Raw genomic sequence first — 21,135 nt, 5'->3', positions numbered from 1 at the left:
ACATGGAGGTCGACCAGCCATTGGCTTCAGCTAATCTAGACCATCAGGAGGCCAAGTGTTCCCAGTGGAGCCTCCAGCAGAGAAACCCTGTCCCCAGTCCTCGAAGCAACACATTTCAAAGGAAACTTGGTGCCTAAATTCACACTCTTGTGTTAAAGTCTGGGCCTGCAGGCTGGAGCTACTTGAAGAGACCACCTGGTGACCAAAGAAATTGTCACTTCAAACCACAGCTGGCCTGAGGGGTTCCCAGGCCCCAGGGGGAATCTTACCAGCGACCTCCACCGACACCCCTTCTCCAGGCTGCTTTCAGTCCTGCAAATATCTGAGGGCCTTGAGGTCCTTTCTGTTTGGTTAGAAATTAGGGGAACATCTTTGACATGGAGGAGAATGACCCCAATCCTTCCTCCCCATGCTGACCCTCAGCTTCATCCCAGAGGGACAGTCCCTGCTACAAAGAGCCACAGCGCTGCCCACCGTAGCTCTCCTGGCGTTTCTGAGGCTTCAGTGCAGCGAGGGTGACATTCCTGGCCAGAGCCCACCTGGCCTGTAGGATACACCCCTCTCCCTTCCCCAGCTGGCCTCACAGGCCTCCTGGGACCAGAAGGGATTAGCTTCCTGGAAAGAGATCTGAAACTGTGGAATTCTTCTGCCTTCAAGCCACAGAGGATGGACTGTGGTTACCGGGACCCCAGAGCCTTCTCAGTGTCTGAGGGCCCTTTTTCTTACGTGACGCATCAGACCCTACCTATGGACTGGGGAGAGCCTTCTCTGGGGGTCTGCCTTTCTTTTTTTTTTTTGCGGTACGTGGGCCTCTCACTGTTGTGGCCTCTCCCGTTGCGGAGCACAGGCTCCGGACGCGCAGGCTCAGCGACCATGGCTCACGGTCCCAGCCGCTCTGTGGCATGTGGGATCTTCCCGGACCAGGGCACGAACCCGTGTCCCCTGCATCGGCAGGCAGACTCTCACTCACTGCGCCACCAGGGAAGCCCTCGTTCATTGAGTTTTTAGTGTGGGGAGGGGGGGATGGTCCAGGGCAAAGTGGGATGGAAGGTGGGGCGAAGGTGCCGCCACCCAGGATTAGCGACAACAGCCCTGGGGAGATGCGCTCTGAGTCTGCGGGGTCATGTGACGGGCTTTGCCTGTGCTTGGGTGTGCAGGCGGCATGTACTGGCACAGCGGCCACCTCCAACACACACACCTGAGGCCTCCCCCGCGCAGGGGCTAGGGGAAAGCCTGCAGAGAGAACCAGAGAGGAGAGGACCAGGCTAGGGGAGAAAGGAAGAAGGAAAGAACTCAGGAATGGGGGCATTCAGAACACTGGGGAGATTTCATTCACCAGGGCCATGCCAGGCTGCTGCGGGCACCCCCTCCAGCCCCAGGATCAAACCCCCCAGAGACACCACCCGGTGGGCTTAATCAGCCACCAAGTTATAGTTCAATAGCTGGGAAGAGAAAGCAAGCCTTTCAGATTTCAGCATCTTTGCGGGGAGAAAGATGTGTCTACATCCTATGCTTTGGAGCCCACTCCTGGCAGTTTTCTCTTTTATCCCTGTAGTTGATTAAAGACCCACCTGGTGAGTAAAGAGCCGGCAGAGGGTGAATGAAGCGGGGAGGGGAAGGGGTCCAGAGGCAGCCGGGCTGCCTCTGGCTGTCTCCGCACCTTCCCAAGGGGGCTGCTGCTCCTGGGTATGACCAGAACCTCTTGGAACCGTCCCTTCAAACTTGAAATATTCAGGCCAGGTAGCTTACCTGGAAGGAGAACGAAATGACAGTGCTGACATTTATTGCACGCTTTCTGCTACCTGCCAGGATCCAGGCCAGATGCTTGACCCAAAGGCTTCATTGATTCATTCCTGGAGGAACAATTATTACTGGCCATCCTCCTGATAACAGCCAGGCTGTACCAAGACCAGGGTCCCAGAGCTACAGCGGCAGATGTGGGAGTGGCACGCAGACCTGCCAACGCTGAGGCCGTGCCCGTGTCACACCCCTCCCCTCGCCGCTGAACCGTCCGTCCACCTGCCCCTTTGCCTAGTCCAGACCCTTTCACACACGGCCTCGAGGCCGGGCAGGGGGCCGTCTCACGTCTGCCCACTGGGGACGCAGCCCCCCACCCCAGTGGCTAAGGGACCGGGGCAGCTCCGAGGGGCTCCCTACACTGTGAGGCTCACACCTCCCACTCGGTTCTGACCGCAGTCCAGGACGCGGGGATGTCGTGATCCATGTTCTGCAGAGCGGGGCTCAGAGGAGCCAGGTAGCCTTACGAGGTCACGCGTGGTGTCCGTGGCAGAGCCCAAAACCTGACCCTGACTCCCGGCTGGTTCACCACCTTCCAGCCCAGCTGCCTTGCCAGACCGCCTACCACGGTGCAGGGGCCCAGGACCAGGTGCGGGTAGGAGGGGCCCCCGAGGCCGCCCGGCGCCCTGTCCCCTCCCTCACTGATACCTCCTCTCCTCTTCCTCCCTGCAGTCCCCAATTTTCATCGCCCAAGTTGGCCGGGACCTGGTCTCCCAGACGGAGGAGAAGCTCCTTCAGAAACCCTGCAAAGAACTCTTTTCTGCCTGTGTGCAGTAAGTGCTCCGGCCGCCGGCCTCCCTCCCTGCTTCCCGGCCCGGGGCGTCAGGCCCCTCCACCTCCCCTCGGGCTGCCACACAGTCACCCGGCAAGGGGCTGCCTCTAGACTCCACCTGAGCGCTGGGCACCTGGGGCAGGTCTTCAGTGCCTGAGGACCCAGCCAAGCCACCCAGCGCTTGTACACTTCTCATGAGGGGAAAAGATACCAGGGTGCCAAGTCCAAAGAGAACATCTGCTTCAGATGGTGTCGAAAGCAAGTAGCTCTCCAGGCTGTGGAGACAGAGGAATGTGCACGATCTGACCCAGTCTGGGTGGTTTGGAAATCCTTCCCAGGTCCCCCCCCCCGCCCACTCCTGCCCCCATCACTGCCACCCACCAGCGCTGCTGCAGGAGCTGGGCTGCAGGCTGCCCTCTCAGCCACACCCCATCACCTCGTTGCAGGCTGTACGGCAACCATAATGGGACGTGAGACAAGTCAGTGGGTGTGGGGCGAGCCGTGCACCAATTAAGCACCATCATCGCGCACACATGTGCCGTGAAGGCTTAAGCAGCTAGGCTCACACCCGTTCCTGCGCCCACACACACACCCTCCCTGTAAGCTGACATGCAGCCACACGAACCTACATATGTGCCAAGATCACAGCTGGCGCGACGGCACCCGTGTTCAGACTCTGCACCCCAGACATTCGTTGAGCGCCAGCTGTGTGCCTGGCACGATGCTGCGTGGGGGAGGCCTTGTGAGCAAGAACCCAGTCCTGCTTCCACGGCTTATTGCCAGTGCCCCATGCGCTCACCATGGGAAGAGCTGGGACATTCAGGGGCACCAACTTGGGGCCCAGCCCTGTGGCAGGTGCTGGAGAGAGCCCACCGTGAGCAGAAACAAGCCTGGTTGCTGCCGTCCTGGAGACGGCCGAGGGTCAGCTCTGACGGCGGGGGAGGTCCCTGGGCTGCCCCCTGACCTTGAGGGAGTGGCCGTCCTGGCCCCCGACGCCAGCCCCTGTTCTCAGGTTTGGCAGGATGCAGCCTCCAAGGAGCCCCAACTCTGCGTGTCGCCTCCCTTCCCCAGGTCCCAAGCGTCTGGGCTCGATTGGTCAGCGTGGCCGCTTTTTAAAGGGAAGAAGCCCAGCCCTGCCTGCAGCCAAGTTCAGGGCCCTCCAGGGCCGGGCCTAGAGCCTGGCCCACAGCAGGTGACCAGTACATTCTGCTGCAGGGTTGAAAACCTCCCAGAAGCTCCACTGGTCCCAACCAAATCCAGGGCCTGCGCCTCTCAGCCCCTTCCCAAGACACCCAGTCCCTCCGTCGCCCATAGTTAAATATCCCTCTGTTCTTGTCTCAGCTCCTGTCCTTTCTTCAGAGAGATCTCCCTGACACCCCCCGGGACCTCGCTTACCCCAATTCACGATAACATGCCCCTGGGGTCGTTTATTTGTTTGTTATTTGCCGTGTGTGTCCCCCATCATGCTCCCTGCTGTATCCCAGAACTAGAGCAACCCCCCAAGGCAACTACTTACTAAGTGTTTGCCGGGTCAGTCAACCTCAGACAACCTTTGTAGAATGGTGGAGCCTCTCTCCACTCCTGCTGCATCTGTTGGAGACCCCTGTGTATTTGCATTTCCAAAGTCTGGGAGTGGATGAGGCCGGGCTATAATCTGCTGGTTATGGCTCTGCCCACCTGCTCCAAGGTCAGGCTTGTAAGACGTTCATCTGTTTGTTCCCTCTGAGCTAGGTCTGTCCACGACTACCTGAGGGGAGAACCCTTCCATGAGTACCTGGACGGCATGTATTTTGATCGGTTTCTCCAGTGGAAGTGGTTGGAAAGGTGAGTGCTCCCTGGGCACAGCCCACACACACGAGTGTGTGCCTGTGTGTGTGTGTGTGCACGAGCGCGCACGCAGTGTATTGGTTTTTCACCTAAGTCGTATAGAAGTCTGTTACCTCCCATGGGCCCGTGGTTCAGATAAAGTTCAGCATTCTCTGCCTGTTAATTAAGTTCTTGTGTATTCTAGAAATGCTCTATGCTTATTAACATTACACACACACACACTCATGCAGACGCACGCATACACTCAGCCTCTTGTTCTTACTTTTTGGGGTCGCCGTCTTCGGGAATTCTTTCTCTGCCAGCAAATAAAGAGCTGCTGTATTCTTAGAAAGATGTGCACATCCCTCATGTAACCCAGCCCCCTACTGATGGACATGGAGGTTTCCCTCAATTTTGTGTGCAGCTTTCGCGAAGTAGTGAATAACTTTGTACATACATCTTTATGTATTTTTGCAAATACATCCATAGAAATTCCTAGCACATGGGAATTCCCTGGCGGTCCAGTGGTTAGGACTCGGTGCTTTCACTGCCGGGGTCTGGGTTCAAGCTCTGGTTGGGGAGCTAAGATCCCGCAAGCCACTCAGCGTGGCCACAAAAGAAAAAAAAAAGAAATTCCTGGGCTTCCCTGGTGGCGCAGTGGTTGAGAGTCCACCTGCCAATGCAGGGGACACGGGTTCGTGCCCCGGTCCGGGAAGATCCCACGTGCCGCGGAGCGGCTGGGCCCGTGAGCCATGGCCACTGAGCCCGCGCATCCGGAGCCTGTGCTCCGCAACGGGAGAGGCCACAGCAGTAAGAGGCCCGCGTACCATAAAAAAAAAAAAAGAAAGAAATTCCTAGCACAGGAATTCCAGGGGCAAGGTTTTCCACTGCGAGGAACTGCTGGATTGCCCTCCCAAACTGCTGCCCGATTCCCAGTCCTGCCAGTGCCCGGGTGCTCGCTTGTCCTCAGATTCAGCAGCACTCTTCTTGGTGCGTGAGAGCTGGGTTTCCTTCTTGTTTATCTTTTCATCTCTAATCATGGGTGAGACCGAGCATCTTTGTATGTGTTTCATTTGCCGCCTTATTCTCTGCAAAGTGCTCTCACGCACACGGTGATGACTTGGCCGGGCAGAGGTGACCTCCGTGTGACTGACAAGGAAGGAGAGGCAGGGAGGATGTGGCTTGCTGGGTCACCCGGCAGGGATGAGTGCAGCCAAGGAGGGGACCCTGGCCCAGGACCCCCAGAGCGGCGCTCTGCCCACCACAGCGTCCCAGGATTTGCAGGATAGGGCAATGCTTACATTAAATCCATGCTGGGTTAGCTGGTAGGTGAGGGTGGGGGTTTCCCCTCCCACCGCCCAAGGTTCCTGTACCCCGGGGGCCTGGCACTCACTGCCATCTGGGTATCTGGGCTGTGGTCAGAAAGCAAAGAGCCCTTCTGCTCCTGCATGTATATCGGCATCTGTGCTGGCCAAGTCTCCTGCAGACGCTTAGGACACACACCTGCGGGACATGAACCCCCCGAAAAGCCGAATTCACGGCACTCCCTGCCCACTTCAGGAAGCCCTGAGGAAACACCCTGCCCTGTAGCCTCTGGGGGATGTCTCTCTCCACCCTGACGCCTGGGGGTGACGGAGCAGCAGTGGACGGTCTTCTCTGTTGGTGCACTGCCTGCCACTGGCCGCCTCGCCCGTGCACGTCGTGCCTCCAGGAGATGGAAACGCCAAGCGTGGGCCGCCAGGGGCCCACAGCCTGGGTCTGAGTCCCAGTTCTGCCTCCTCCCTAGGGGCTGGGGGAGGGATGCTCTCCACATCTTGGTTTCCTCACCTGGAACGTGGGGATAACAACACTGCCTGCCTTATAGGCATGGGGTGAGGGTGAGGTGAGATAGCACAGCACACATCAACAAAGCCAGCCTTTGGGCCTTGGGAAGTAAACTGCTGAATGTAACTGTTGGGATGAGTCTTCACTGAGCACATCGGCATCACCACGGCCGTCACCTCCCCCTTCTGATATTGGAGGGAGCAGCTGACCCTTGCGGAGGACAGTCTGGTGGGGAGGTATTCATCTTGCCCCACCTGCCACTCTGGAGCCCTGGGCTGTGGAACACAACCCCACCTTCCTGGGGTGGCAGAGTCAGGACCCCGAAAGTGGGCCCTGCAGCAGGCTTCCTGGACTCCACTTCCAACCCAGCTACTTACCAGCCGTGACCTTGGGCATCTCGTTTCACCTCTCAAAGCCTAAGCGTTCTCATCTGCAGAATGAGGACAGTAATAGTCTCACCTCCTGAGGTTGGTGTGAGGATTACATGAGTCTGTGTATGAGCTGCTTCGAGCAATGGGGATTGTTACCATAGAGACCCCCAGAAGGGGCTGTGTCCTTTATCCCAAGAGTTCTAATAATGGCATCTGACACTCAGCAGCTTACAAAAAGCCTTCAGATGCATATACCATTTTACTGAAGATGCAAGGCTCAGAGAGATTGATGGGTTGGCCCTGGGTCACACAGCAATGGCCTGGCAAGGGTGGAACCTGAAGCCCAGGTCCCTCACTCAAGTCCTTCACTCTTAGTCCACCCAGCAGCACTTCTGTTCCAATGGAAGTCTTTAGCTGTGGCCACTGGCTTTCACTTTACTTGTCAGTACCAAACACATGAGATGGAGAAATGGACTTTTAAAATCTGCGTGCTGACTTCAAAGGAGTTATGCCCTTTTGAGGGCGTTAAGCTGTTGAAGCCAGCAGGGCAGGACCCTGGCCTAGAAATGCCCTAAATGACTGACAGCACCCCGCCTTCCCTCCGCTCCCTTTTTTTTCTTGCTAAAAAGATCATGGCCTGTTGGTGCTGTACTGTTGAAATATTAAAGGGATTTTTTTCCCTCCCAAGGTTAACCAAGAAATTCCTCGGAAATTGTATTACACTCATTTCCCCCAGCAGAGGAGCTCTGCGGTAATGTCGACCGACTGTTTGTTCTCCACGTATCGTAAACTGTTAGGCCTGGACGCCTTCATGTGGTTTCGAGGGCAGCTGGAAGAAACGCTTCCCAGGGCCACATGGCAGATGCAGGCGCATGGCAGGTTTGCTCTAGGCCGGCCACTCGTGTAAGATGCAGAGCAAGGGGGAGTCCTGCCCAGGAGCAGCCTGGGCCCCGCTTCCTAAAGAAACACCGGAGAAGAGAGAGTGAGTCACAGCACATGAATTCGAGACAGGCGTGCCAGGGAGTGCTCCGGAGGTTTCAGGGCTGTCCTAAGAGAACAGCGTGGTGCCGAAGCTGTGATTTCCGGTGAACCCCAAATCCTCTTCAGGACCCATCAGCGAGAAGAGTTTCCACAGAAGATTCATTCAACAGCTGCTGGGCGACCGGAGGCTCACTGCTCTATCTCGAGAGAAACCAGTTCTCTGGCCCAATTCAGTCTCACATCAATCCCCGCCCTGGTTAAGACTCTTGGGGTGGGGTTGGGGGATGCTCAAAAATAGTCCTAGAGAGCCAAGAACCAATTTTAACATCATAAAAGCTGCTTGTTCTTATCCATGAATCAACTGATGGACATTTAGGTTGTTTCCATGTCTTGGCTATTGTGAATAATTCTGCAGTGAATGTACGAGTAAAATATTTAATGTTTATAAATGGACCATTCCTCAGCCTAAATAAGAAGAAGGAAGTCCAGCCATTTATGACAACGTGGATGGACCTGGAGGTCGTTGTGCTAAAGTGAAATAAGCCAGACAAAAAAACGAGTACTGCATGACCTCAGTTACATGTGGGATCTAAGATATTCAGACTCATAGAAGTAGAGAGTAGAATGGTGGCTGTCAGGGGTGGGGAGGGCTTGGAGAAATGGGAGATGTTGGTCCAGGGCACAAGGTTTCAGTTATGCAAGATGAATAAGTTCTGCGGATCTCCTTTACAACGTTGGGACAGTAGTTAACGGTACTGTATTATTTACTTAAAATTTGCTAAGTGGGGGCTTCCCTGGTGGTGCAGTGGCTGAGAGTCCACCTGCCGATGCAGGGGACACGGGTTCGTGCCCCGGTCCAGGAAGATCCCACATGCCGCGGAGCGGCTGGGCCCGTGAGCCATGGCCGCTGAGCCTGCGTGTCCGGAGCCTGTGCTCCGCAACGGGAGAGGCCACGACAGTGAGAGGCCCGCGTACCGCAAAAAAAAAAAAAAAAAAAAAAAAAAAAAAAAAAGTTTGCCAAGTGGGTAGATCTTAAGTGTTTTTGGAAGAAAGGAAGAAAGGACGGAGGAAAGGGAGGGGGGAATGTTAATTTTGTGAGGTGACAGAATGTTAATTAGCTTGATTGGGTAATCATTTCACCATGTATACATATATCAAAACATCACGTTGTACACTCTTTGTCAATTATACCTCACTAAAGCCAAAAAGAAGAGGGAGGAAACCTGATTTTCCTTAGCCAAACAGGCCAGCGATGAAAAAGCACACGCTGTCTGCAAAGTGGAGTCCTTTGCTGCAACTAAATGGCCATTTATTTATTTACTCCACAAGTCCCATCCTTGGCTCCTGAACAGAGAGTCTTGTCTCATTAGACCTCATAAATGGCTTTGGTGGGACTTCCCTGGTGGCGCAGTGGTTGAGAATCTGCCTGCCAATGCAGGGGACACGGGTTCGAGCCCTGGTCGGGAAAGATCCCACATGCCGCGGAGCAACTAAGCCCATACGCCCTAACTACTGAGCCTGCGCTCTAGAGCCCGCGAACCACAACTACTGAGCCTGTGTGCCACAACTACTGAAGCCCACGTGCCTAGAGCCCGTGCTCTGCAACGAGAGAAGCCCGCACACCGCAACGAAGAGTAGCCCCCCCGCTCGCCGCCACTAGAGAAAGCCCGTGCGCAGCAATGAAGACCCAACGCAGCCAAAAATAAATAAATAAATAATTTTTAAAAAATGGCTTTGGCTAATTAAAACAGGGAATCGGGAGACACAAAAAGATTAGTCATAAATACGGCTTTTGGCAGACAGGATCTTCTCGTGTTCTGGGGCTCAGGGGCGTTACACAGAACACAGCGCCCTCGGTGGTGGGAAGCCTGGGAACCGCCGTGAGAGAGTAACCAGACTGGACCTGGGGACCAGCAGTCTCTGCCCACAGGAGGCCGGGTCTTCCCGGGGCAAGTCTGCAGGAACGAATAGCTCGGGCGCCCTGGGACGGGAGGTGCAGCCGTCCTGTCCTCCTGCCGTCCTGCCGGCAGGCAGGTGTGGGAGGGAGGGCTGCGGTTTCCTTTGTGGCCTCCGTGGGACACCAAGCCTCTGTGGCTCCTGGCCCCCTCCCCTCTCCCTGCACTGAGGGCACAGCTTCCTCCTGAGTTTAGCCGCATGATTTGCATTTGGGAGAGAGAGCAGAACCACAGGGAAGGTGTGGTGAAACAGCCTCCGCTGGGCTCTTCCCTCCCAGTGCAGGCCTGAGGGCGGCAGCCTGGGATTTGAACACCCAGCCCCAGCCCCAGAGCAAGTCCTCGAGGGTCCCATCTGCAGCGATGGTTCCAGGGGGTCCCCGGGGCCTGGTCTGGCAGTTTGTGCCTGGCACTGGCTCTTTTCAATGCTGCCCTTGTCTATTTCTTCTGGATTCTGCATCTTAATACTACAAGTCCCATGTTGGATTTTTGCTTTTTTCCAGGCAACCGGTAACCAAAAACACTTTCAGGCAGTACCGAGTACTAGGAAAAGGGGGCTTTGGGGAGGTAAGTGAACATCCACGTGTTCATGAAAAGTTTCTGGACTCTTGTCACCTTTTCTGTCCCTTCGGGCTTGGCCTGAAGTGTTCTAAGCATGGCTTCCGAGCGAATGGCTTGGTCATGTGCCCCCGATGGAGAAGGTGGGTGAGGCCCGGGCCTTGGGAAGGTCTGCTGTGCCTGAGGGGAGGAAGGAAGGTGTCTGCGGCAGGGCAGCTGAGCTGGAGCCAGCCTCAGGCAGGAGTCAAGCCTGGAGAGGAGAAATGGGCACTCTTGATTGTGTCTGGAGGGAGAAGCGAGGGCGCGAGGGGCTTAAGCATCCCGGCCACACCGTGCTGTTCGTATGTGCTGTTGTACTTAATCTGAGCTTCCCAAGACTTGTTATTCCCATTTTAGAGATGAGGAAGGCTGAAGTTCACAATGGTTAGGTGACTCAGGCAAGGTCACGCAGCTGCATAGGGGCAGAACTAAGACCAGACCCAAAGGCCCTGGTTTCCATTCCTCTGAATTACACAGTCAGGGTTCGCAGGGGTCTCCCATCACTCCCCCCCGAAACAAGCCTCTCCTACCAGCAGCTGGTGCTTGAAAGTCCCCAGTTATCAATGGCTGCATCTGGCTGGAAGCTTGGGACAGAGAAAATCTAGTTGCCGGGCTTCCCTGGTGGCGCAGTGTTTGAGAGTCCGCCTGCCGATGCAGGGGACACGGGTTCATGCCCCGGTCTGGGAAGATCCCACATGCCGTGGAGCGGCTGGGCCTGTGAGCCATGGCCGCTGAGCCTGCGCGTGCGGAGCCTGTGCTCCGGACCGGGAGAGGCCACAACAGTGAGAGGCCCGCATACCGAAAAAAAAAAAATCTAGTTGCCCCTGAGAGAGGAACGGTTCTTTAGGCCTTAGCCAGCCATCTAAACGTTGGTGTAAATGGCTGATTCTGCACCTCCAAGGGCTAGGATTTGCCTAAGGTGCCACCAAAGCCAGATCTCAAGGGCAGGGCCCTGGGAGCAGTGGGTCCACGGCCAGGTATCATCCAAGCCCCAGAGACACAGCATCCTGGCCTTGAGGGAGCTTCACACTGGCCTTGTTTCACGTGCCGTGTGCCCTTGGCTTCTTTCTTGCCCCTCAGGTCTGTGCCTGCCAGGTTCGGGCCACGGGTAAAATGTACGCCTGCAAGCGCTTGGAGAAGAAGAGGATCAAAAAGAGGAAAGGCGAGTCCATGGCGCTGAATGAGAAGCAGATCCTAGAGAAGGTCAACAGTCAGTTTGTGGTGAGTGTCAGGGCCCCAGGGACAGGTCCCCTCCTGGTGACTGGGACTTCTGTCCCTTAAGAGTGACAGGGCCTCATCCCCCAGGGCATGGGATGCCGTGAGGGGAGTGGGCTGCCGAAAGGAGCCCGACACTCCCTCCATCACGAGGCAGCTGGGGGTCAGTTGGGGCTGACATTGGTCACCGAGCTAGCCTGGCTCCCCTCTGGGTGTGAGACCAGGCTTCTCTGAACGCCTCCGTGGACAAAAGAGGCCCACGCGGGGCCCAACCAAGGAGCTTTGTTTCCACAGACCCCTGTAGGCTGGTTTCATCCCAGGAGACGGAAGTGTCAGGATCCTAGAGAGGCCCGTCTGGTTTATATTCGTGTGTTACTGCATCCAGGCTAGGCTCTGCTGTGGTAACAAATCAACCCCAACTTGAAGTAGCTGAAAATGGCAAAGGCTGTCCTTTTTCTCACCCAAAATCCCATCACATCAGGCCACCTTCCTTTATCTTCCAGCCTCGCACCCCTCCCTTCCCGGGAGTGTGGAGAGTGAGTGCCTGGGGCTCTGCACTGCCTCGGCTGCAGTGACACCCCTCACTTCCACCCACAGTCCTCGGCCAGAACCGGTCATGGCCAGGGACCAGCCAACCGCAGGGGAGGCTGGGAAATGTGGAGGAGGACCTGGGTATTTGGCCAGCTCTCAGTGTCACTGCCACTTGTTATTATAAAAAATAATATATGCTCCGGTAAAAAGTCAAACAGCACAGATGGGCGCAAAGTAAACATAAAAGCCTCCCTCCCTGAGTAACCATTCCAGACGTGTTTGATTCATGTAGGGATTTTATTACTTTTAGCCAACGGGATCTTACTACAAATCTTAGGCTGCAGTGTTTTTCCCCTTAAATTGTAGAGCTTTTTCTACAACCGGACCAACAGCTGCACCTCTTTTTTAAAGCTGTGCACCATTCCGCAGATGCACAGGGAAGAGCTAGGCCACGACCTGTGCAGCCAGTCCCCACGATAGAAGTTGTTTCTGGTTTTGAAGCCACCGCAACAACTAAGGCCACCGTGTCCATCCTTCAGCATCCCTCTGGCATATTTCTGTGAGGGTGTCCGTGGGATGGGCTCCTGGTGGAGGAATTGCTGTGTCAGAGGGTGTGTGCCCGGCCCCCAGTCTCACTCCCGCCAGCTGTGCGTGAGGGCGGGCCACGCCCCCCACGTGGTGCTTCTGTCATTCCCCAGAGTGGGCCGGGCTTTACAAGGTGGTACCCAAAGGGGGCAGACGTTTTAACCCCCCGATGCACACACATGCTTCTGTGATGTGGAAACGCAGACACTGTCCTGTCGGGACCCCTGAAAGGTGCTGGCCTGCCCCCTCCGGCTTTGCCCCCTCACCTAGAACCACCGAGTCTGATGGAGGGGCAGCGGCAGGGGCACCAGGAGGCTGTCAGGGCGCAGGGGGTGGCGTGAAGCTGCTGCAGCTCCCGCACCCTAGCCCTGCCGCCCAGCTTCAAGGCCCGGGAGGAGGAGTGGATGTGGTCAGGGGGTCCCCGGAACCCCATTGCAGGGCTGTCTTGTGCTCCCAGGTCAACCTGGCCTACGCCTACGAGACCAAGGATGCACTGTGCTTGGTCCTGACCATCATGAACGGGGGGGACCTGAAGTTCCACATCTACAACATGGGGAACCCGGGCTTCGAGGAGGAGCGTGCCCTGTTCTATGCGGCAGAGATCCTGTGCGGCCTGGAAGACCTCCACCGTGAGAACATCGTCTACAGGTGAGCGGGCTCCCCTCCCACCGCCCCCCAGCCCCCGTCCCCCCATCTGAGTCTGAGCAGGTGAGGCTGACCCTTCCATGCCCTGGACTGGACGCTCAACCCCACCCTGGGAGTCGAGGCCCGGGCATTGCCCTTGGGTCAGACAGGCTCCCACCCAGGAACCGAGTAAGGGAGGGAGGCCAAGTGTTCCCTCAGAGTTGATGAGGTTGGGCCGCTGTTCCCTTCCCAACCAGCGCCTGCGAAGCTCAGTGGAGCCTGGTGGCCTGATCCGGAACAAACCCCAGGAAGACTTTAGTAGGATCACCACTGCAGCAGACATCGAAATGGACCCCGTTCCCTCCCACACCATCCAGCTTTTTAGGACCAGGTGTCCAGATTCTGTGAGCAGTGACCTTCAGACTCTTCTCACAGGCCTCCTCACAGAATTTTGAAAATCTGTGTGCCTTCATACATTTTAAGTAGACATCTGAAATTGTCCATCATATGTTAAAAGAGTGGCTAATATTGATATTTTGAAATGGAACTAAAGTGACATCACATTTCTAAAGGTATCCAGTGGAATCTAATTGCTGTAGCAAGTTGATTTCCACCATCATGCAGCTAAAGAAATGCACGAAAACTCCTTAACGATGAGGAGTTTTCTATCATTTTCTTCCCTACTCCCCAACACCCCGACAGAATAGTTATTATAATGTAATATTTTTTGCATAAAAGTTATTGATTAGCATTCCACTCTGAAATATGTGGATGTATGTAAGATTTTTTAAAAATTTCCTTTGACCATAAGGCTCTAAGTGTTAAGATAATATCTTCTGTTGAGTTGACCTTATAATTATTATTACTAGATCCCACCTCTAATTGGGACTCTGGAGCCAGTCACCATAGTCACATTTAGGAGTGGGGAGGAACCTGGTCTTCTTCTGTCAACTGAAGCCACCAGCATGTGGGGGACCCCACTCCCAGCCGCTGGAGACACACCCCCCAGTTTGAAGACTTTTACCATGGGGCTCTTGTCGGAGATTATCTTGGGAGCCCGAGAAGGTTTTGAAAGCAAGAGGAATGGTCTTGATGACATGCCCTTCCCCCCACACCATCTCCCAATTTATGCTTTTGTTTTGTTTTCATTCAAGTGGGAAGGGAGTCAGAAAATTTTCCCTGAGGGTTGAAAAAAGAATCCTCCACTTGATTGCTTTTCTCTTAAAAAAAGAAAAAAGGCACCCCTCCAAATTCTAGCCCTTCGTCTATGGAGGAAGGGAACCATGGTGCCTCCCCGGCCCTGACCACTTGCCAGAGCCTCTCTGGGGGCATGGGTTTGTGCCCACTAGCCAGCTGTCTTTCCAACCCGGTGGTCGGTGGGGGCTGATTAATTGCAGTGATGACTCCTGCCCCTGTTTGGAATGGTTAACACACCAAAAGCATGCAAGTTAACAACAGCAACAAAAGTATGTCGTAATAAATAACTACATGCTAACACCAGTTATCACTTTGCGGGGCTGCACCACTGGATTTGGGCACAGGAACTGCTCCCCGTGAGGAGAGCTGCCCTCCGTTTGATGAGCAAAGCCAGTTGGTTGAGAACTGAATCCTCAATCTAGATGCCATGTATCGTCTGCCCGATGGCTTAATTGAGTTGCACACACTATCCTATTATTCTTTAACTCGTGGAGAAAACCTTTTATTAATAAAACCAGGGCTTCCCTGGTGGCGCAGTGGTTAAGAATCCGCCTGCCAATGCAGGGGACTCGGGTTCCAGCCCTGGTCCGGGAAGATCCCACATGCCGCAGAACAACTAAGCCCGTGCGCCACAACTACTGAGCCTGCGCTCTAGAGCCCACGAGCCATAACTACTGAGCCCACGTGCCACAACTACGGAAGACTGTGCACCTACAGCGCGTGCTCCACAACAAGAGAAGCCACTGCAATGAGTGGCCCGCGCACCGCAACGAAGAGTAGCCCCCGCTCGGCGCAACTAGAGAAAGCCCGCGCGCGGCAACGAAGACCCAATGCAGCCAAAAATCAATTAATTAAAATAAAAACAGACACTTCTGCTGCCTCCCCCCCGCCGTGGGAGTGGAGAGGTTACCTTTCTCATGAGCATGGTCATTTCATCAAAGAGAGGAGAGACCTACAGAAGGAGGTGGCTGCATCTACAGCCGTGCCTTCTGGCTGTGCTTTCTCCCAGGCTGTGGGTCAGCTGGAGGTGGGAGGTGTGCAGGCTCCTGGGGGCACCCCTCCCAGAGGGGGTCTTTGTCCTGGAGGTTACCGTTCTCTCCCTTACAATCTTCTGCCCCAATTCTGCGGCTGGTTCTTTGTCCTCAATAACTTCTCTTCTTTCATTCCCAGACCCTGCTCTGCCTTCAAGGCATCCTGAGACCTCAGAGTCTTCTCAACCCTGGAGGAGTCTGTCACCACTCCAGCCAGAAGTATTCTTAGCCCTGGGGCCATCAGTGTGTGGACAGGTGCCAGGACTAGCCTTTGCCTAACTTCCTTTTCAGTCACTCTCTAGGGTCGGGAAGCACCTATGGCAAAAAGCAGCATTTGTCTGAAATTACTGGAGGGAGAGAAGTTAGCACAGGATTGCCTTGACCCAGAGAGAGACCAGACCTCCTGAGCCCAGAGTCGGGAAGGAAACACTCAGGCCGGGTTGGCCCAAGGGGGTCCACCCAGATGCTGGTGTGCCCTTGCCTCCCGGAACAGCCACACTCACATGCTGGTGATCTTTCCCTTTCAGAGATTTGAAACCTGAAAATATCCTGTTAGACGATTACGGTAAGTCAGGCAGCGGCCCGGGGATCCTTCTCCTGCTCTGCAGCTGAGGTGAGCGTCACAACCCAAAGGGAGCAGGGGTCCCCCCAGCGGAGACTCAGAGACACTGACCCGGGGTCCGCGGGAGGGCAGAGGGCATGGACAAAGCTCCTGCCCGGCAAAGAAGCAGTGTGGCTCAGCCGAGAGGGAGGAGAGGGAGAGAGAGAGCGAGCAGTGAACGGGGAGTCGAGAATTCCAGAGACGCTGGGCCAGTACTTAACTCTCACACAGCTTCCCTGCGCCTCATCTTCCTTGTTTGTGAAATAGAAACAGTGGGTCCTGCCCTGCCTGCTTCAGATGGAGGAGGGTGGTGGTGAGGTTCTGAGAAGATAGCTTGAGGAGAAGTTGTCTTATCAACTATAGCCAGCTATAAATGTGTTAGGCGTTATTACTTGTCTATCACCATTGTTATTTTCTCGTGTGTTTGTGCACACACGCACGGGTAACAGGAGCCACCACAGTAGCCCCTCGTGCCTGGGAAGGGGTTGTCACATCTTCTATCTAACTAGATCTTCTCGTCTCTACAGAGGGGGCAGGGCCGGCACCCCTGTGCCCATTTTACAGATGATAAGACTGAGGCTCAGAGGAGCCAACCTGCCAAGGTCACTCACCCAGCAATATCAGTGGGGAGTTGAGACCAGAAACCAGGTCTCCCTGCCAGCGTGCTCCAGACGTCAGGCAGCCCCAGGCTGACGGGAGAGAGAGAGGGAGGGAGGGAGGGAGGGAGGTCGTTTGTGACCAAGAGAAGAGGTTTGATTGTGATACTGTCGTGTGGCGGAGCAGGCAGAGGGCTCGGGGCCCACTGCCCCTCTCTGGGTGCGCCCAGCGCCCGCAGGGGTTCTTGTTCCCTGCTGGTTCCAGAACTGTACCCACCACTGATTTGTCGCCCAATGGCTGGAATCTGTGTGCTCTCTCCCCCGCACCCTCCCCCCACACCGTTCCTGCCTTTGTCAGGGGCCACTGAGCCAGGGGAATCCACTCAGCTGCAGCCTAGCGGGGTCTCTGGCGTTGGGCCTTGCTGAAGTCCAGGCTGGGAAGGAGGGTAGTGTTCCTCCCTGCAGGGTCAGATGAGGCCACGACCCTGCCAGCTGGGCCACTAGGAGAGACAGCACTGAGGCGAGCTCTCAGCACCACGTCGTCTCTGCCTTTGGGGGTCGGTCCTGGTCCAGGAGCTCCAGTGCCTCCTCCCAGTCTCTGCTAAGCCTGGGTGGCAGTGTCTCCAAAGGGAGAAAACAACCCCCAAAGACCAACAAGGCAGAACAGGGAGTTGCTTCCCAAATTGCTTTATGATTTTTCCCCTTAAGCAAATTGTTGCAAAATGTCAGGAGAATCTTACATTTTCCCATGAAGCAATCCCAGAATCAGGCCAAAGCATTTTAAACTTTGTGACATCAGCCTTCCAAGAAGCCCATTAGGGCATTTTATGAGGCAGGTCTGTGATCGTCCAACGAAATCCAGGCATCCTTTTCATCGTTAAGTTTTTCTCCTAAAAAGTAATACTTTACCCTGTCCTCTGACACCTGGACTCTCCCAAGGGTCTGCAGCCACCCTGCCATGGCAGGTTCAGTACCACTCTTTCTAGGACAGATGAAATGCCAGGGGCCCATGGCAAGTCTGGGGCCCTGCCCAGGGTAGACCAGATGTCCAAATGACCATCCCAGGGACCTGTTGACTCTGTTGTCCTCCCTCAGGCCACATTAGGATCTCGGACCTGGGCCTAGCCGTGAAGATCCCGGAGGGAGACCTGATCCGCGGCCGGGTGGGCACTGTCGGCTACATGGGTAAGTGTAGGCGTGCCCTCTCACCAAGCCCCACCCTCAGAGCCACTGGCCTCTTTGTGCAACTAGAAGTAGTCATGCTGGGAGGTGGGAGGTCTTAGCCAGGGTTGGGGGAGCATTGGGGCCCCAGGGTGCAACTTGACTTCACTGAGCTCTGCAGCTCCCACCCCTAGCCCCAGCTACATCTCAAGGGCAAGCCCCTCCCCAGGTCAGTGGCAGAGCTGACAGACAGCGCTGCCTGGGGGTGGGTGGAGTAGGGGTCTGCTGAGTTGGCAGACAGCCTTTCAGGGTGACCACGAGAGCAGGGAGATCATTAGGAAGGGCCCAGAAAGGAGAGGAGCGCACCACCTACTGTGTCACAAAGTACCATTCTAAGGAGAGACCAGCCTCGGGCTCCCCGCGCTGCATCCCCTGAGCCTTCTCTGAGACCATCATCCCGGGAGCTACGGGGAAGAGCCCCAGAGCTACACCGACTCCTGGAATGCTCCTTACAATAAGGGATATTCCCTGGGCTTCCTTCTGCACACCTCCCACTCACAAGCCCACTCACGCCAGGAGGTAGAGGATTCCTGAAAGCTCTGGGGGCGTGGGGACCTTGTTTTCCTCGACCGGGCTTTTGCCAGCAACACATGCTTAGGGTTCTAGACTTGGTCTCTGGTGCTCGAGGGTCCTTTTCAGGTTGCACGACATTGGAGGACCTCTGGGGTGTGTATCTGTGTGTATGTTGGGGGTATGTATACCCATGTGAATGCTGAGGGATGGATGGACAGATGATAGGTAGATAGATAGATAGATAGATAGATAGATGACAGATGGATGGATGATGGATGGATGGGTTAATAAATGGGTGGATAGATGGATGGATGGGTGGATAGATAAATGGGTGGATGCATGATAGATGGGTGTTGGATAGATAGATCCATCTGTGCACCTTTGGGTGTGTCTGCCTGTGCATCTGTGTCTTCTCCTCTTGCACAGAGTGTCTGCACAGCACGTTGTGTTGTGTGCATACCAGCACATGTGTGTGTGGATGCATTTGCCTCCCTGGATGTATGTGGCCTGCCTGATGACCTGAAACTATCTTTTTTGCATTTCTATGGTGAATCTATAATTCATTTTATCAAAATGTTAGAGAAGCTATTTGAATTCCAGCTAAATTTAAAATCGTTTTACTTTGGGTGGACACACCATTCATTGAAACAAATATGTGTGCAGCACCTACTGTGTGTCAGGCATCGTACCTGTTACCGGGCACAGCAGGGAATAAGGTGGCTCACAGTCTAGTGGGGGAGACATCAAGGGAACAGGTTGTTTCCATCCACTGTGGTCAGGCTTCTGAAGCCAGTCAGAGTCCTGGGAGCACAGCAAAGAGCAGCCAGGGCAGGCTCCCAGGAAGAGGTGGTATTTACAGCAGTTGGTGGGCCAGAGTTGGCAGAGGGAAGAGGTCTCAGCCACCAAGCTCCAGGCCTTCTGTGAGCAGCACCGTCACTCCTGGCTGCAGGACGTCCTGAGGCCCCGTGGACATCACAGTCCTGGCCCCGTCTGCCCGGGCTCTGACCTGCCACCAGCTGTCTCTCACCTCTCCTCGCTTCCCTGCTGTGCCCCCAGCTCCAGAGGTCCTGAACAACCAGAGGTACGGCCTGAGCCCCGACTACTGGGGTCTGGGCTGCCTCATCTACGAGATGATCGAGGGCCAGTCGCCCTTCCGCGGCCGCAAGGAGAAGGTGAAAAGGGAGGAGGTGGACCGCCGCGTCCTGGAGACCGAGGAGGTGTATTCGCACAAGTTCTCCGAGGAGGCCAAGTCCATCTGCAAAATGGTGAGAGCTCCCGGCGAGCCAGGCGCTGCCCCGGGGCTGGCGTCCAGCGCTGGCTCCCCTCCCGGCCCTTAGCCGAGAACAGCAAACGGGCTGAAGGGGACAGGGGCGGGGCACGCTAGGGTGTGGGCGATGAAGCCACCAGGCCGGAGGAGCAGGCTGTGGACTGGGGCGGGCGGTGAAGGCTTCCAGGAGGGAGCCTGGGGTGGAACAGGGTGGCTCTGTGACAAGGGAGGGGGGCTGCGTGACAAGGGGAGACACCCTCACGTCCAGCTCTGTGGGGGAAGCCAGCATGGGGAGAAAGGGGATGATCCTGGCTCGTCCCCAAGACGCAGAGGGATCCAGGCAGCCCCTACCCTTGACCTTGGGCCTCCTGCTCTCTCTCCAGCTCTGGACCCCTGGGTGCTGGCTTGAGGCCAGGGGCTGCAGGTGGTGGGTGGGGATAGTTTCAGTCTTCGAACATCTTATACTCGAGTTTTCCACCCACTCTGTGGAATGTTGGTCACACCTGCTGGGGCCCTGCGTGACAGCACCCGTGGACAGTGCACTTGACCCGGCCACAGGCAGGGCGCACTCGGGGAACGACCTTCAGACAGGCTGGGTGGGCGGGGCCAGACTGGGGGGCTGGAAGCCAGATAGAGGAAGGAGTGACAGGAGCCATCAAAAGTGGAGCTGGGGGACGTCCCTGGCGGTCCAGTGGTTAAGACTTTGCCTGCCGATGCAGGGGGTGCAGGTTCGATCCCTGGTCAGGGAGCTAGGATCCCACATGCCTCGCGGCCAGAAAACCAAAACATGAAACAGAAACAGTGTTGTAACAAATTCAATGAAGACTTCAGAAATGGTCCACATCAAAAAAATGTTCTTAAAAAAAAAAAAGTGGAGCTGGAGGGAGTCCGCCCCTGGACCGCGGCCCTTCCTCTCGGCCCAGGTGGGCCTGCTTCCTTTCCTGCTTGGATCTTAGGCTCCCAAGGCCCACCTGTGCCCCCCAGGGCCCTCCTCCCTCTGGTGCTAGCCCAGCTGTGCTATAGCACCTCCACTGCAGGCAGCTGCCCTCTTATTCCAGCCACTCGGGGACAGGAGGGGCCTGAGCGCTTGGCTCTGGGCACCAGGGATCCACAGATCCCTTTCCTCTCCCTGGAGCACGCTGCACCTGGAGCAGCGGACAGGCCGGCTGACCCTCGGGATCTGAATCATGAGCGTAAACCAGGCTAGCGTGCAGAGAAGGGCAGGCCCGGAGAGCTGATGAAAAGTAGCAGAGTTTCTGCTTCTAGAAAACCTGAGGCTGCACTGCTAGGGGCCCAGAAACCATCTGGCGTAGTTCCCACCCCCAGAAGGCCACCCTCCTGGAGCCGTCCGCCTGCTGCCTGACCGCTTCCTCTTACCAGCCTCGGTCGGACGTCACCGAGGCATGGGAAGGAGGATTTGGGCTAGAGCTGCCAGCTGACCACTTCCAAAGGAAGAGGAACCGTAGATCTGCCACGGGCGTGTGTGCGAGACAGTGAGGGAAGTGTGGTGTGTACACAAGCAAACACACGCCCGGACCACATGCCTGGGCCAGCCTGTAGCTGGGGGACCGCCGAGAAAATGGGTAGTCACGGCAGCCAGAGCTGGGGTCGGGGGACAAGAGGAGCAAGGCAGCAAAAGGCAGGTACGTGGAAA

At 55.8% G+C, this 21,135-nt stretch overlaps 1 protein-coding gene across 3 annotated transcripts in view; it reads left to right on the top strand.

The window, feature by feature from the left end:
• GRK5 (G protein-coupled receptor kinase 5) overlaps positions 1-21,135 on the top strand; it is a 228,024-nt gene that overhangs the window by 195,493 nt on the left and 11,396 nt on the right. For 2 of the 3 annotated variants that reach the window (XM_081231335.1, XM_081231336.1), the window contains 8 exons: positions 2,470-2,570; positions 4,301-4,393; positions 10,007-10,070; positions 11,181-11,321; positions 12,889-13,079; positions 15,811-15,848; positions 17,576-17,665; positions 19,271-19,479. In XM_081231335.1, coding sequence (XP_081087461.1) covers positions 2,470-2,570; positions 4,301-4,393; positions 10,007-10,070; positions 11,181-11,321; positions 12,889-13,079; positions 15,811-15,848; positions 17,576-17,665; positions 19,271-19,479 — 927 coding nt within the window. Of the gene's footprint in view, positions 1-2,469; positions 2,571-4,296; positions 4,394-10,006; positions 10,071-11,180; positions 11,322-12,888; positions 13,080-15,810; positions 15,849-17,575; positions 17,666-19,270; positions 19,480-21,135 lie in introns of those variants that run through there. The other variant, XM_081231337.1, reaches the window with a different exon arrangement.

The sequence above is a fragment of the Mesoplodon bidens genome (assembly GCF_964165515.1).
Source record: "Mesoplodon bidens genome assembly, chromosome: 1".
Taxonomy (NCBI): domain Eukaryota; kingdom Metazoa; phylum Chordata; class Mammalia; order Artiodactyla; family Ziphiidae; genus Mesoplodon; species Mesoplodon bidens.
Note: the sequence above shows the minus strand (reverse complement) of the source record. Positions and strands in the feature narration are given on the sequence as shown.